The sequence below is a fragment of the Dermacentor variabilis genome, chromosome 1, assembly GCF_050947875.1.
Source record: "Dermacentor variabilis isolate Ectoservices chromosome 1, ASM5094787v1, whole genome shotgun sequence".
NCBI classification, from domain to species: domain Eukaryota; kingdom Metazoa; phylum Arthropoda; class Arachnida; order Ixodida; family Ixodidae; genus Dermacentor; species Dermacentor variabilis.
This window is the reverse complement of record NC_134568.1, coordinates 219395527-219410144: the sequence shown is the minus strand read 5'-3', so window position 1 is coordinate 219410144 and position 14618 is coordinate 219395527. Positions and strand designations below refer to the sequence as shown.

Below are 14618 nucleotides of genomic sequence, written 5' to 3'. Positions count from 1 at the left end.
CTTGTGAGGGGCCCTTTTAATATGCATGCTTGCCAGCACACGCTCACTCTTGGCCAATCCTGGTTACACACCTTGGCAGACTTCATTTTGTAATGAGCACTTCAAAATGTGCAAATTGGATGTGGCTACTACCCATCAGTCAAGCTGGTGAAAGACAAAGCCGTTCCAGACTACGTAGCACAGCCAGACAGGAACATGTGAACGTGAGCGCACGTGAGCGCCCTGTCGTGCACAAACCAAATGCCGCTGCATGTAGGTGTGATCAGCTACGTAACTTAGATACCGCAGCCACCGCGAAGTGCCGTGATGAGTCTACTGGCTAGTGCACTGCGGCTCACTGCAGACAACCACATTTGGCTACGTTTGGCGCATTGTAGGTACCAAAATTGGAAATAGTGGCGTCTATGTAAACATGCAAAACCAAATTTGAACTGCGCGCCACGGTGACATTCAGTAGACGGAGCATTGTAGGGACACCCCACTCCACCGTAGCCTTTGCAGTGCAAGTCAATGAAAGAGAAACGGAAGCATCACGAATATGTTTGATTGCTAATAACTCCACCTCTGCTGAACGCATTGAAAAACTTCTTGTGGCAAAGTAGTTCTGAAATAGCATAATTTAAATTCAAGTGCATTTATTGACTTCAATAAATAGTGGTCCGGGCCCTTTTAAAATCGTAAGAGTTAAAGGGCAATTCACCAGGTTTGGACATAGCAAACAAGAAATCCTGGTGAGTAGTGCATATGGTCATGCTCTGAGCAAAATATTGCAACAGTGAATTATATAAAAGAAGGATACATTTTGAACTAAAACTCGTGCAATTTTTTTTGCAGAACAGCTGATGTCCTCGTCACGTCAACACTGCAGACGCATTCTGCATGTGACAGACCAAAAGGTGCTACTTGGTCAAAGGACCCAAGCACCACAAAAACAGCATGTCTACAAAGTTTACATTTTCAAATTCCCAGAGTTTTCCAGGCTTTCCCTGAGCCACAGAGACCTTTATTTTATGTCACGACAGGCTGAAACGTCGCCCAATGCTGTCACTCTCAAGTAAGCGTTTATAAAAAAAAAAAAAAACCTAATCCAGTTTGGATAGTAAGGAGTAGTGCTTATTTTATTCAAAATAGAAAACTGAAGGTAAGGGATAGTTAAATGCACAGCAAATAAAATATCTTTGAAAAAGGAAAATAATAAAGCCCATTGTAAACTGACTTGAACATAATCAAATACGAATAAAAAGAGTGCATACAGAAGCAAATATTTCTGAAAATGAGCTATTTCTATCAAGTGACAGCAAGATCATTGGTATTAGGCCCAACCTTTGTCACAAGTGCAATTTTCTCAGCAGTTGGAAAGCCAACCTCAACTGTCCTCACATGCTCTCCTTAAAGGGACACTAAAGGTTACCAGAAACTCAAGTTAAAGTGGTAGAGCAATGTTCTAGAACGTCTAAGGCGTCAATATAATCGCGAACAGAGCTTTAGTAACCGAGAAATTGAGGTAAATGCATGACACGATTTGAGACCCCCCAGCGACATTCCGGTACTAGCCCGATGACGAAAGGACTCCTCATAATTTGTGTTACTAATACTCAACTACTCATATTAAAAATATCATTTCATTCGATTATAAGACGGAAGAAAATGCTACTTGACTACGTCTATTCGATTCTAAGAAAAAATAACATTTTGACGTTACCCTTCAGTAATATGGGTGGTCGAAAGGTTTCGTTTTCGCTCGACTCTGCGCCGCTCGACTCTGCGCCGCGCACGCTTTGGAGTTTCAGTAGTTTCGTTATCGCGTCGTGCTGTGAGGGTTCTGCTGGCTCGCGAAACTTTCATTTGGAACAAGCAGCGAGAATGCCACGTCCATGTGATGTCGTGGGAAGCCCTCGTTGCTTTCCCGCTCCAGAGAGCCGGTGTCGAGGCCGCCGTCGTAGTACGCAACGACGCCGGCAGTGCGAGCCCTCAGCAGCAGGTCGCGCTCGTCGGTGCTCAAATCGCTGAAGTTGAGCCCACCATCGCGAGCCAATCTGTCGGTGTCAGGGTCCATTGCGACGAGCGTCGAAGTTAGCGTCATAGAATGAAGTACCAGCTTATGGGCGTCTTGCGCTGGAGTTTGAGGTATAGTAGCGGCGCCTGGTGGCGGTGCGGCAAACGACATCTGGGTCGTGCCAGCTTAGGTCGTATTGAGCCCTGGCTGTAGCGAAGCACGTTTCTAGGCCGAGTTTTGCGTTGATTCGCACATTTTTATGCCCTGTTGCGAGTGCGAAAAGGCTCGTCGCTTCTCATAGAACACGCCGACCACGCTGCGAGCTCGCCGCAGCCTATAGTTTAACGAAAACGGACTCTCCGTGTGCCGTGGGACGTAATGTGGGACGTAATTCGTTTCTACTTCCGCTAGCCACCATACTCCCGCTTTCGCTCTGCTGTCGGCTCTGTCTTGGCTCTGTTTCTGGCCGCGCGTTCGCGTTTTGCGCAGAAAAGCCGTAGCGCCGTCTGCGGACGCCGTTCTACTCACCGATGGCGCAACGTCACTATGAGACCATGATGTCAGTACTCCTCGATCAGAGGGCGGGCGATTTGAACTGCGCTAGAGGTACGCGGACGCTTCAGAACGCATTTTCTCTTAAAATAAGTCTCTCCTTGGCACGAAACAAGCGTTTCGAGGTTTCTGTGATGGTATTTCAACAGTCCACGTTGACTTAATTGTAACCTTTAGTGTCCCTTTAAGACCATGCAAAATGCCTGTTTTGCGTTTCACTGCTTTCAAGAGTTTATTTTGGTTTGGATGAGGGGTCACTTGCATTTTTGCATCAGCCAACACTTTGCTTTTTGAGCTCATGCTCCTTCAAAGAAGAGGCGGCACAGTTCCTTTCCTGATCATTCCTCAATGCAATGGTCATATCTGTTCTTGTTCTCGTTCCACCGTGCGTTCACCCGACAGACCATTTGAAGCATCCTCTTGGTGAGTTGTACAGTCAACGTCCGATTTTTCGTACTCCCTAGGGGCCACGAAAACGTCCTAAAAATCAAATTGGGCAGCCCGAATAAATGAATGCATCTCTTTTACTGCCCTTAAGTCAAATCCGGACAGGCACATCCGATAAAGCTCTGAAGCCCTGCCAGTACGCTTATCAGGCATATTGGTGCTCGTACTGTGACAGGAGATGGCAGGTGCACACGTGTATAATTATGGAATACTACTACGTCCCGTGACGACTGCACTTTCCCACACTTGTTAAAGGGCCCCTCAACAGGTCTTGTCATTTTGAGCTGACGAGTGGAGAGCATACGTTGCGCGATAACGATCGTGTCTGCAAAGTATTACATCGCTATACGCTGCAGAAAGATCTGAAATTTCAAATGGAACACTGTTTTTCCTTCCCCTCGTGGCCGCCGTGCTCCAAGCCATTGGGTGACGTAGTCGTGTCCGCAGTGTGACGTCGCTCGTGGTGACATGTGACTTCGAGAATTATTCAAGACAACATCTGTTATCTGTGTGATCTGTCGCTTAAATTGATGAATTGAAGTTTAGAGAAATAATAAAACACACAAACGGAATGTCTGCGTGATTTTTTTTATACTTCGCACCGAAGCAAGAGAGATGTACTTCCGCTTTGTCTGCTTGTTCCCATGGTCGTGCAGTCACCTGCGCAAGTACCGAAACTAAGGCATTTTCTACCGTGTTCCAGCGCATGATCATGCTCTGCGATCCGCTTGTACTGCCTCAATATTTGTGTAGCACTGAATTATACTGCTAGTTATGTTTCCTTATGCACAGCGCACGGAACGTGCACTGCGCGAACGAGACAACAGCTCATGCGTGATGCCATCAGCGGAAGTGCGTCGCGCCGAAAAAAAGTGAGGAGAAAAAAAATTAAGGCAGGGCCTGTGATGTATGCGTGACGTGATCCTCGAAGTCCACTATGGGAGAATGCAGGGAAGTATTTTGGCTTGCATAGGCTAGAGTGGGCAAGTGGAGAGAGTGTCTTGCTTGGCAGTGGAGCCCGCCTGCTGAAATCATGGCTTCGCAGCACTGAAATATTTATATCTCGGCTATTAATAAGCAGATCTGAAAAATTCTTGCGGCAGAACGCTCCTTAGAGGACACGTAACATCTCCCAGAGTATTACCAAAATTTGCTATGAGGCCTGGTGAGGGGTCCATACGTTACGGCGCCATCTGTACGTTTACAAAGGCCGCCAATTTCCTAACTTTTTCTTTTCTGTCATGTGCTGCCACTATGTGGGGATACGTCATATGTGTCATGTGGGGATCGGTTTTCGTTGCATGGTTTGTTTTAGCGCTAGTTTGTTCCCGCGCATCTATACACTACCACTCGCGCATTGGCGCGCGCGCGGGCGGGCGGCCATTTGGATTTTGTTTCGCGGGCGGTTTCGGCTTTCAGCGCTTACGAAACTGATGATGTGTGGTGCTTTATGGCGCAAGGGCCGCGCTTGCGAAACTGATGGCTATCTCGTTCCTAATCGCTCAAAGGGCAACCACTTGTTTCTCGCTCGTTTAGTGCCCACAGGAGTGCGCACAGGAAGGATACCGCCGTGCATGCGTTTCCGTTTTTTTTTTTTTCAAGACTCGCGAGAACTAACTGCCCTATCTGGTTGGCGATAAGATGAAGATTAGCGGAAGTTTGTCACATGTGTTGCTTCTTTTTTTGATGGGCACACAACCAAACAGTTTTCTTGAGTGCGCGCACCTACGCACTTCTATTACGCTATGGACGTACGTATTACTGTAAGAGCAGGAACATTTGAGGCTTGCGAAATATCCTCGTGTGCGGATTTTCAAAGCCTTGAACTATGTGCATAAAAATGCATCAAATTTTTAATTCTGATAAGTTAATTTCCTTTTCTATTGTTGTTATTCATGAATGAAGAGTGCATATATACCAATGCAAAATATTTTTTTCTCACTTTACGGTCACCCTAGAAAAATTACGGTAATTTTTTTTCGAAATAGGTCCGTAAGAAGAACCACAATCTGCAATAAAAAAAATCGACCCTGGGCTGGCGCATATGGCGAAAAAAATCGACCCTCAACAGGTTAAGCTTCACCACAATACTTCACGTACACTTCACCGCGTAACATCGCTGTGCTGAGTCGAAGCAACCCTTTGGGGTGTACATCTGCCACACAATAATAATCGTCAACTGCCTTGCTTGCGCTTCCTTTCTTGAAAAAGCCGTGCCCGCTACTTTCATGTCAGCAATGCTATGTCATGCTGATAACATGCGTGCCGTTCGTTACTGGGAAGTACCGGGCTCGCAGCATTAGAGAAAAGAAATGCGGACAAGACCGATGACGTTTATTGTTGTGTGGCTAGATATGACTCAAAGGGTATAAACTTTTCTTAGGGTGTATGCTGCCCTAGCTTCTTCTATTGAGGAATGTGCATACCCACTTCCTACATGCACTTGCAGTGCAGTGTCGCTTGTCACCACTGTGATAGCCTTGTGTTTGAAAAAGCACTGACAAGAAACTGCACTCTTCTGCCGTGGTAAAGCATATTGTGTGTCAGAAGTTGCATGCTGCCCCCAATTCCTGCCTTCCATAGTGGACCTCATTCCCATGGTGAAAGAGCTTGCCGCCTGCTGGCAGGGAAGACCCAAAGGAGAAAAAGGCTGCTTATGAATGCTGGTCAAGGCAGTGGGAATGAATTCTACTCAAACTGAAAATTAGCTTGCCTCGTTATGGCAATACTTAACATTTGATTTGCCTGTATCTTTGCTATACTTATCCTTAAAAAAATATATTCTTGTGGAAAAACTCAGTCTGGAAGGTGCAGAATAACTAAACTGGGCAGAATGATGGGCCTTTTAAATGTTAGTTAATTCAACAGGCGTACAATCACAATTACCACTGTAACTAAATGCTGCATTTACACGATTAAAAGTCGACCGATTTTTTTTTTTATTTGAAAATCTGAAGTGGGGAGGTCGACTTACAATCGAACCCAAAACATGGCACCGCCAAGAAAGCGATACCAACGAGATATCAGGGGAGGTACAAAGTAGTTACAATATTATGTTTGCTCTATGGCCCTACCCATAGTTTTCGCTATCCCACACGTTTTTTCACTTTTTAGAAGTGTTTTTCAACATTTTGTATAGTTTTACTGGAGTGTGCTAGAATGGGGGAGTGGGTCTAACAGAGGCCACGGCAAGCGGCGAGAGTGAAGCAAAAACGTTGAAATTTGCGGTGGCGCTGCAGTTGCTTTCTTCTTAAAGCTCCTCCTTCTTCTGACGTTCCGGCCAATCCGGTGCCTCAGCGGCCCGGCAGAACCATGCCTACCAACGGTTGTTACGGCGGAGCCGAGCTGTTGTCGGCTCATCGCGCCATCATCTGCTCGACATATCGTTGTTCTTGTGTTTGTTTCGTGCGAAAAAAAAAAAAGAATACAATAAAATTACTGCTTTGCCACGAATTGAGGTTCCTCACTTCCGTCAAACGATGCCGTCTGCACGATGTTTATGTGCACAGATGGCCCCCATATGTCTATAGTTTGTCTCGTAACTCGGCAGAGTGTTCGAAGAATGAGAGGATGAGCCCACCTCGGGGAAAAAACTACCGTTGTGTAGTGGGTTGCAAAACCGTATACAGTAGATTGAAAGGTCAGCCCAAGTCAGGTCGCTCTTTGGAGTCCCTAAAGATGAAAGGCGACGCGTGCTGGAGCTCAATCTTCACCGCACCGATCGGCCCTTTGGAAGTCATCGACTCCATTTGTAAGCTGCACTTTGATGCAAAGTAGATACTGAGGCATTATGTGCATATCATCGAAGGCCAGGAAGCATCAACACAATGTGGAAAGCCTGCGCTTCGGTGTGATGCGGTACCCACAATCTTTTGCCATATTTTCCAGAGTATCTCTACGAGCAGTCTACATGCTAGCAGCCCACGCGAAAGAGAACAGCCTGATATGCAACAAATGAAAGCCAGTCATCAAAGAGAACGCTCCCGCTTTCAGTTTAACCATCATTCAGATTGGAGGCATGTAACAATGGAAACCTGAGCGAGCTCGAAGACATAGACAACCGATAACATGCTTCCTAATCCAAGCAAATATATATAAACAATGTGTTTTGCTTTATTCACCCAGAAGGTCTGGAAAACCAACTACAGCTCAGGCATATGGTGCATAAAAATAGGGAACAAAATGGCTATTCCGCAAATATTTTCAAAACACAAATTAACCTATAAAAAAATGTGCTGCACGTAACGAATAATGTACGTGACCCACATTCTCCCTAAATGTCAAATTGCTGCCGTTATTAGGGCATCAGGGAAATTTTGTTAGCATTCAATATATCGCCTTGAGAAAGTAAAAAACAAAGGTCTACCCATTTTTATTTAACACCTAATTATGCCACACAGTTAATTTATTTCTGTACCTCATCCCATTACTGCACATGAGCCCCATTTCTTCGTAATATAAGCTCTGCATTTCGTTATATCATGGCACAGTGAAACACGCACATAAGGTTTAAAAAGGAAAGCAAACTGCAAACATGATCCATCTGACTCTGTGGCTCCGGCTAATCCAGGCGCAGTCATCCTCGAACACAGTTGCAATGCTGCGTTCAATCGCAGCCGTGCTTCTGTTCGGCACGCTCCGCTGCCGACCGGTGCCTCCGCGGCCTACAGCGCGCGCGGGGGCGAGCGTCCAGAAGAAGGCGACAGTGGCACCATCTGGATTTTCAATAAAAAATGTCTCAGTGCGGAGCCCTCATTGGACCCACTCTCCCAATCTAGTACGCTCTAGCTTTACAGCGCACACAACACTTATTGGGGGGGGGGGGTGTCGACAGTTGATGGAAGTGCCGCTGTTCCATTCGTTGCGGCACTCCCAGAACGGCAGTGCTTGCAGGGAGTATCGATAGTTCATGGAAGAATAGACACCGCTCACGTGTTTCTCTTTCCCTGTAGCTCTTACCGCGGTGGGAAATTCCCCGGCTTCGGTGGCAAAGGTAATTTGCGCCACCTACGAGGAGGGCGACGCCGAAAATCCATTTCCTTTGCATGGCCTCATAGATCGTCACGCGCACATGCGCTGATCTAGACGGCTGAGCCCTCCCCCCCTCCCCCCCTCCCCCCGACTCCTCTCCCCTCGCCCTCCCTCATAACTCCCTTGCAACTCCCTTCCCTTTCACTGTCTCCGCGCGCGTGCTGTGCAGCCCGGTGGCCCGGCGCCAGCTTAGACCGCTGCCTGTCGTTTCACGTTTCGTTATCTGCTGTTATTGGGAAGCGTGCGCTGCTGTGCGTTGACCAGCATGGGTAGTTTTGTCAGTTTCGCGGTCCTCGGTAGCTGTGTGCTTGTGCTCCGCGATGTTTCACCCGTTTCACGACTCGTACCGCTCGTGCATCATGCAGTGGTGCACGAATACCTCAAAAACAAGCCCTGCAAGGTTGTTCTGGGTGCCTAAAGACAACAGGTGAGCGCGCAGACCCAAGAACATCAGAAGGCGCATGTACACGAACACAGTCCATGTGTGTGCTCCATGAGCCTCCAGACGTCGTTGCGCCTTGATTGTGCTACACTTGCCTCTTGCCGGTAGAGAAAGCTGACAGATAGATGTTCCTCCTCATTGTCACCTGGTCTATGACTTGTGTTTTTCTGTGCCAAGTCTCATTCTGTAACTTCAGTAACTTGCCCAGCTTTCCATTCTGCCCTCAGTGCTTTTTCTGTGTGTCACGTTTACAAACGTACTAACTTACTGTTAGCGTTTGTGTATTATCTCAGTAATCACCGATGGGAAAACCGCGCGAATAACCTTCATGTGTAGGCATGGTATGCTTTTTTTTTTTCTTCTGGAAAGCGTGAGCATTGCAAGTGTCTTACATGCAGATTTATGCAGTTCATGTTTATTATACAAAGGAATGCTCAGTAGGTACGACTTAGTGCCTTGAGTGACGTAATTTTGCTGCTAAGCATTGCATTCGGGGAAAATAAAAAGTCGTGCTGTTGGCTTATTTTAGCTTGTCGTTGATTGAGGAATAGGCCTTTCTGCGAATGTTTTCTATGTGCTGCTGCAAAAGCCGACTACCTTCTGTTCCCCCTTGCCACCATTACTCAAGTTGTGGCCAAGTACAAAACAATGTGATAATGTGCATTTCAGTTTTTAGCACAATGTTATTGTTGTTCTGCCATGTCTTTTTCATTTCGTTCAGTAGTAATAAACATGTCCTGCATTTCATGTACTTTCGTGCAGGTTTATAAGCTCTTTTTTTTTTGGTATGGCTGTCAATCAAACAATGTTAGCATTTCGTTCTGTTTTTTAGGTATTTTGCAGGCCATTGTTTTTGCCATTACCAGTGAGTTCTCCCTTTCTATAGTTGTCATGACTATGTCATACACGTCGTCCAGTTTTGTGCAATATCTTAGTGCATATATCAGAAGCTCGTCAACATTTCAGTCTTGAGGGTGTTATGTAAAAATCTTACTTTTGTGTGTGTGTGTGTGTGTGTGTGTGTGTGTGTGTGTGTGTGTGTGTGTGTGTGTGTGTGTGTGTGTGTGTGTGTGTGTGTGTGTGTGTGTGTGTGTGTGTGTGTGTGTGTGTGTGTGTGTGTGTGTGTGTGTGTGTGTGTGTGTGTGTGTGTGTGTGTGTGTGTGTGTGTGTGTGTGTGTGTGTGTGTGTGTGTGTGTGTGTGTGTGTGTGTGTGTGTGTGTGTGTGTGTGTGTGTGTGTGTGTGTGTGTGTGTGTGTGTGTGTGTGTGTGTGTGTGTGTGTGTGTGTGTGTGTGTGTGTGTGTGTGTGTGTGTGTGTGTGTGTGTGTGTGTGTGTGTGTGTGTGTGTGTGTGTGTGTGTGTGTGTGTGTGTGTGTGTGTGTGTGTGTGTGTGTGTGTGTGTGTGTGTGTGTGTGTGTGTGTGTGTGTGTGTGTGTGTGTGTGTGTGTGTGTGTGTGTGTGTGTGTGCGCGCGCGCGCGCGCGCGCGCGCGCGAAACGGCCTTCGTGTTTTCTAGCGATATTTTTTTATTTCACCATCCGTGAACTTTTGCATTTAGTACGCTTGTATATGTCATGCACTTTTCACTTTTGCTCATTTTTTCAGTGTGTATCACACCACGTTATAAGAAAAATATTTGTTTTCGGAAACGAAGTCAATAAAGCGAGAGCAAAGACCTGTTGTGTTGGAAGTGGAATTTTTTTATGTCCCGGCACATGCTGGTATAAGTATGGGTAAGACTGCGTGCATGCTATCGCATAGCCCACGGCGCACCACGTGCCAGCTCGCAAGCAATGCTAATGCACGGCTTAGCGTGCGCATTGCATGCAAGCTGGCGCATGGTGTGTCGTAGGGCACGCGCGATTAAAAAAAAAACGCACCCCATACAGGTAAAAATAAAAATAAGCGGCGCGCGCGGCATGGGGGAAAGGGAGCGGGGCGCGTCTGCATAATAAAAACAAAAAGAAAAGAAAAACGTTTGGGAGAGGAGGCACTGCACAGCTGCTGTTCCTGTTGCCATGACAACATAAACATACATGTGCGCCGCCATTTTGCTGCGTCGCCCTGCTGTCAGGGCCGTAACTGAAGGGGACCTTGGCACTAGCATCGAAAGAGCGTCTGCTCGAAAACAGCCAATGGCAGCCATGCGGAGATTCACCCCTGTGGCTCTTAGTTTGACGCATTCGACTTGACTGCCGGGTTCGTGCTACTTCCATGCTTCCTCAGTTGTCATGAGTGCTCCAGGCCCACTAAACATACGGTCCTCGTTCACAGCAGCATTCAAGAGGGCTGCCGTCCTTTAGGCCAAAGAAACAAATCGCTGCGCAGTGCAAGTTTGATGTTTCTGAACGGGTGGTGCGAGAGCGGCAACTGCAGCGAAGCAAAACTTTCACATGCGACTGCAAGCGAAGAATTTCCCACGGGCCAAAGTCAGGACGCTTTTTGGAGCTGTAGACCAAGCTTGCGGCGTATGTCGCTGAAATGCGTGATTGGTCCCTGCCAGTGAAGTGCGACATGGTCATGAAACAAGCCCGGATCTTCGCCTTTTAAGGACCTGCTCCGCCGCGAGTACAAGTGGCTGGCAGCAGAAAACCGCGAACTTACGCCAATCGGACCTGTCAAAACAGCCTCCCTGACGGCTGCGTGCAGTTGGGTGCATTCGGCGTGGGCTGCTGTTCCACAAGATGTCGTGGTGCGGTCGTTTGCCAAGTGTGGAATTTCATTGGACGACGACGCGCTACGGGACCATAGCAGCAATGACGATGGCAGAACTAGTGAGGACAATGGCACAAGTGAAGACGAGTAGTCCAGTGACCATGCCAGCTACCAATAAATTTTCGTCATCGAATGTGCCCTCGGGTATGTTTCTTTTTTTCCTGTCACACGCGATATGGAGGGGTCGACTTACAATTGTGTAAATACGGTAATGGTGCCATTCTACTTGCATCTCCTAGGCAAAACATGAGCTGTCAAATTCAAATACTGCATCTATTATCTATATGGCAAGTAAACTTTTTACAGCTCGCATTACTGTCATCAATCAGGCTTGCTAACTACCGATGAGGAACACATTATAGTAATGATAGGTGCTAAACCATAGGCTGTAACTATGACAACATATTACTTCTTTCTATGCTGCCACATTTCGTGTGGTGAAACATACCTGAAGAAAAGGGTCACTGACGCCACAGACATCATGCTCAGGAGAATAGCCAGCCATGATAAGGTTCTTCAGAATCCGCACCAAATTGGGAACCAACTGCAAACACAACAAATGCAACATGCACAAATCCCTAAGAACTTTATCAATGTCATCACCACCAAAGGAAAAATAAAGCAGAAGCACACATACAGTGCCCCCATGAAAATTAAAGAGCTGCACGTCTCCTTTTCATCGCATAGTTATTTCTGTTGAACACTGCCTTCTTTGGTGACAAACATCTGCAACAGTACTTCAAACCTAATTCTGGTTCTATAACACCGAAATTTGTCACACAACCAAATAAATTTTAATTTATCAAAATGCCAAGCTTCGAAGTTTGCATGCATCTCAGGCCTGCTATTCAAGTGCAAATCAAGCAGGTTGGCGCAAAAAGCACCATGCAGGAGCTCAACGCAATCAAATTTTAAAAAGTGAGTGTGCCATTTGATGAAGGCAGAGATGAAGTTCACAATCACACTGTCACTTAATATGCCCACACAAGTAAGCACAAGTGCATTGAATTGCAGCAGTAGAAGTTGCAAAGATGATGCTACTTATGTGCACCCTTCCTTAATACCAAAAGATTAATTTTAAATGCGAGAACAACAAATTCCACATAACAATAAAACCATGTTAATGTGCATTACAAGGGTGAATCAGAAAGTATTTGGCCCCTTTTTTACTTATTTTTTTCCAAATTACGGTTGTAAATGCAAAGTCAACATATCCATTGCCAGCGGTGGACCTTTCTTGGACCAGAACAACCTTATCTGCCAGTAGATCCGCAGCACGGCGCTGCTGTCAGTATACGGTTGTGCTTCACACGTCCATGGTGTACGAGCAACAAAGTACGATTTGTTTTTTATGGAGCAAGGGGCAAAAGCCCATGGAAATCCAGAGGGGAATGCAGCTCACGTATGGGGAAAGGTGTCTCGCTTTGAGAAGTGTGAGGTGGTGGTGTTGCGAGTTTGCAAAAGTCCGTAAAGACTTGCATGACAATGAGTGTTTGGGGAGGCCGTGTGCATTGCTGACTGACGACAGGGGCACCTCAAATTTAGTGCTGCGATGGGACAAATGTTTGAACCGACGTGGGGACTATATGGAAAAATAGTGCAAGGGACGTAGAATAGTACATATATTTGTAATTACCTGTACGTACCTTATTTTGGCTGATAAAAAATTGGGGCAAAGACTTGATTGACCCTCGCACATGGCACCAGCTTTCTTTGCATACATTTTCTGAATGTGAAATCATCAAATAGACTATGAAAATTTTTATTTACAAGCATTGTGGTAGAGAATAAATCCAATACTCTCATTTGCTCCTCAATGCACACAAGTGATACACTACTTGCAACATGTCAGGAAAACCTGCATGCAACAACTCCAGAATGGTGAGGGCCTTGCAGCCTTATTCACAGAGCAGCAAGGATGTGACATGCATTTCTCAATTCAAATAAGGGCATTTTAAACAACTAATTATGTCTCCTGGTTATTTCGTTGTCAGTGGGCTGGTTGGTAAAGATATTGATTATATTATTTTAGTCAGCAAGTTTAATATTTGCAAGCAGGTCAGTCAAATGGTACATCATCCTATGTGCCGAATGGTGTCTCAGGCTTGTGTACATATACATATAGATATATATATCGCACACCTCCTATTATATGAAAACAAAACTGCTTGCTATGCCCACCATCCTGCATGACTTCCACATGCACGCAACACACAAGATGTGGAGAGTGAGGGAACACAAACTATTTCAGCAGTTCCTTTCAGAACAACAAATTTCCTAGTGACGAATTCCCTTAAACTTTATCAATTGGACACTAGGCTCCAATTTTTCCATGCGTCATAGTTAAAACCTTGCTATAATAGAAGTGAAGTGGGAGCGAAAATTTTTTTTTATATCCATTACTTTGTTACAAAGTGGGAGGTGCTATTAGGAACCACTAAGTAAGCCAATGCAGAAACTCGCACTGCATTGCCCAAGACCAAGTTTCCGCCACATCTTGGTCAGTGAGATGACTGCTTTCTGCAGCTATGACTTGTCAATATTAATGTGGATATAAGTTTCGGTGTGACAGGTCTTAAAACATTTTGTGAGCGCGCCATTGGATCGGTGCGAGCCTCTTATTTTGTACAACGCTCATTACCAAACAATAGTGCACAAAGTGTCGATAAGCCTGTGACCGCTGAGAACATTGGCAGGGGGCTGAATTTTCCAATGTCCTATTTCATTTTCTATTCGTTCTGTCCTTCATAACGGACTCGAACATGACTCGTACGCCACCACACTGCCGTTATCAGTAGAATCAGCTGCTCAGCGCTCCACATAAGAAATAAACAATGAAATACCAGACGGAATGTTAAAAAATATTGGCTCAGAGGTTTTATTTTTTAATAACTCACTTCATTTTCCATTATTATTAGTTGCATTGAGCGCAAAACCCAGTGATAATGGCGATGCAGCTTCATTTGAGTCATGATGAGGGGAAAAAAGAATGAAAATCTAAACTGGTCATTATAAAATTTCGTCCCCACACAGAGTTTCCTACTAAAGTTACTAGAGGGAGCTCTGGTGCGGCAATCGTTCTGCAAACATGGGAATGACGGTACACTGATTTGTTTAATATTCATGCTCGTGGCTTCATGTATGACTTTATTCATTAAGCTTTACCTACCTTTATTTGACCTATACTTCCAATCACATCTTTCTTAATGCGGGAAGGCAATTAGTCTGTACACATGCATAATCATCGTAAATTGTTGCCCTTATGATGCAATAGTTTGTCAAATATGATCAATTTTCAAGGTAACAAATGGCATTTGAAACCTGAAGGACAAAGTTTAGGCAAATCCATGTACTAACCATGATGGCTGAACATGCTTTCTGCTCCCATAGACACGAGCACCATGTTTCCCTCTAGTAACTTTTGCAGAAAACTCTATG

At 45.6% G+C, this 14618-nt stretch overlaps 1 protein-coding gene across 8 annotated transcripts in view; it reads right to left on the bottom strand.

The window, feature by feature from the left end:
* AP-1gamma (adaptor protein complex 1, gamma subunit) overlaps window positions 1–14618 on the bottom strand; it is a 198357-nt gene that overhangs the window by 94444 nt on the left and 89295 nt on the right. For all 8 annotated transcript variants that reach the window (XM_075669213.1, XM_075669194.1, XM_075669206.1 and 5 more), the window contains one exon: window positions 11629–11724. In XM_075669213.1, the coding sequence (XP_075525328.1) occupies window positions 11629–11724 (96 nt within the window). The remainder of the gene's footprint in view (window positions 1–11628; window positions 11725–14618) is intronic.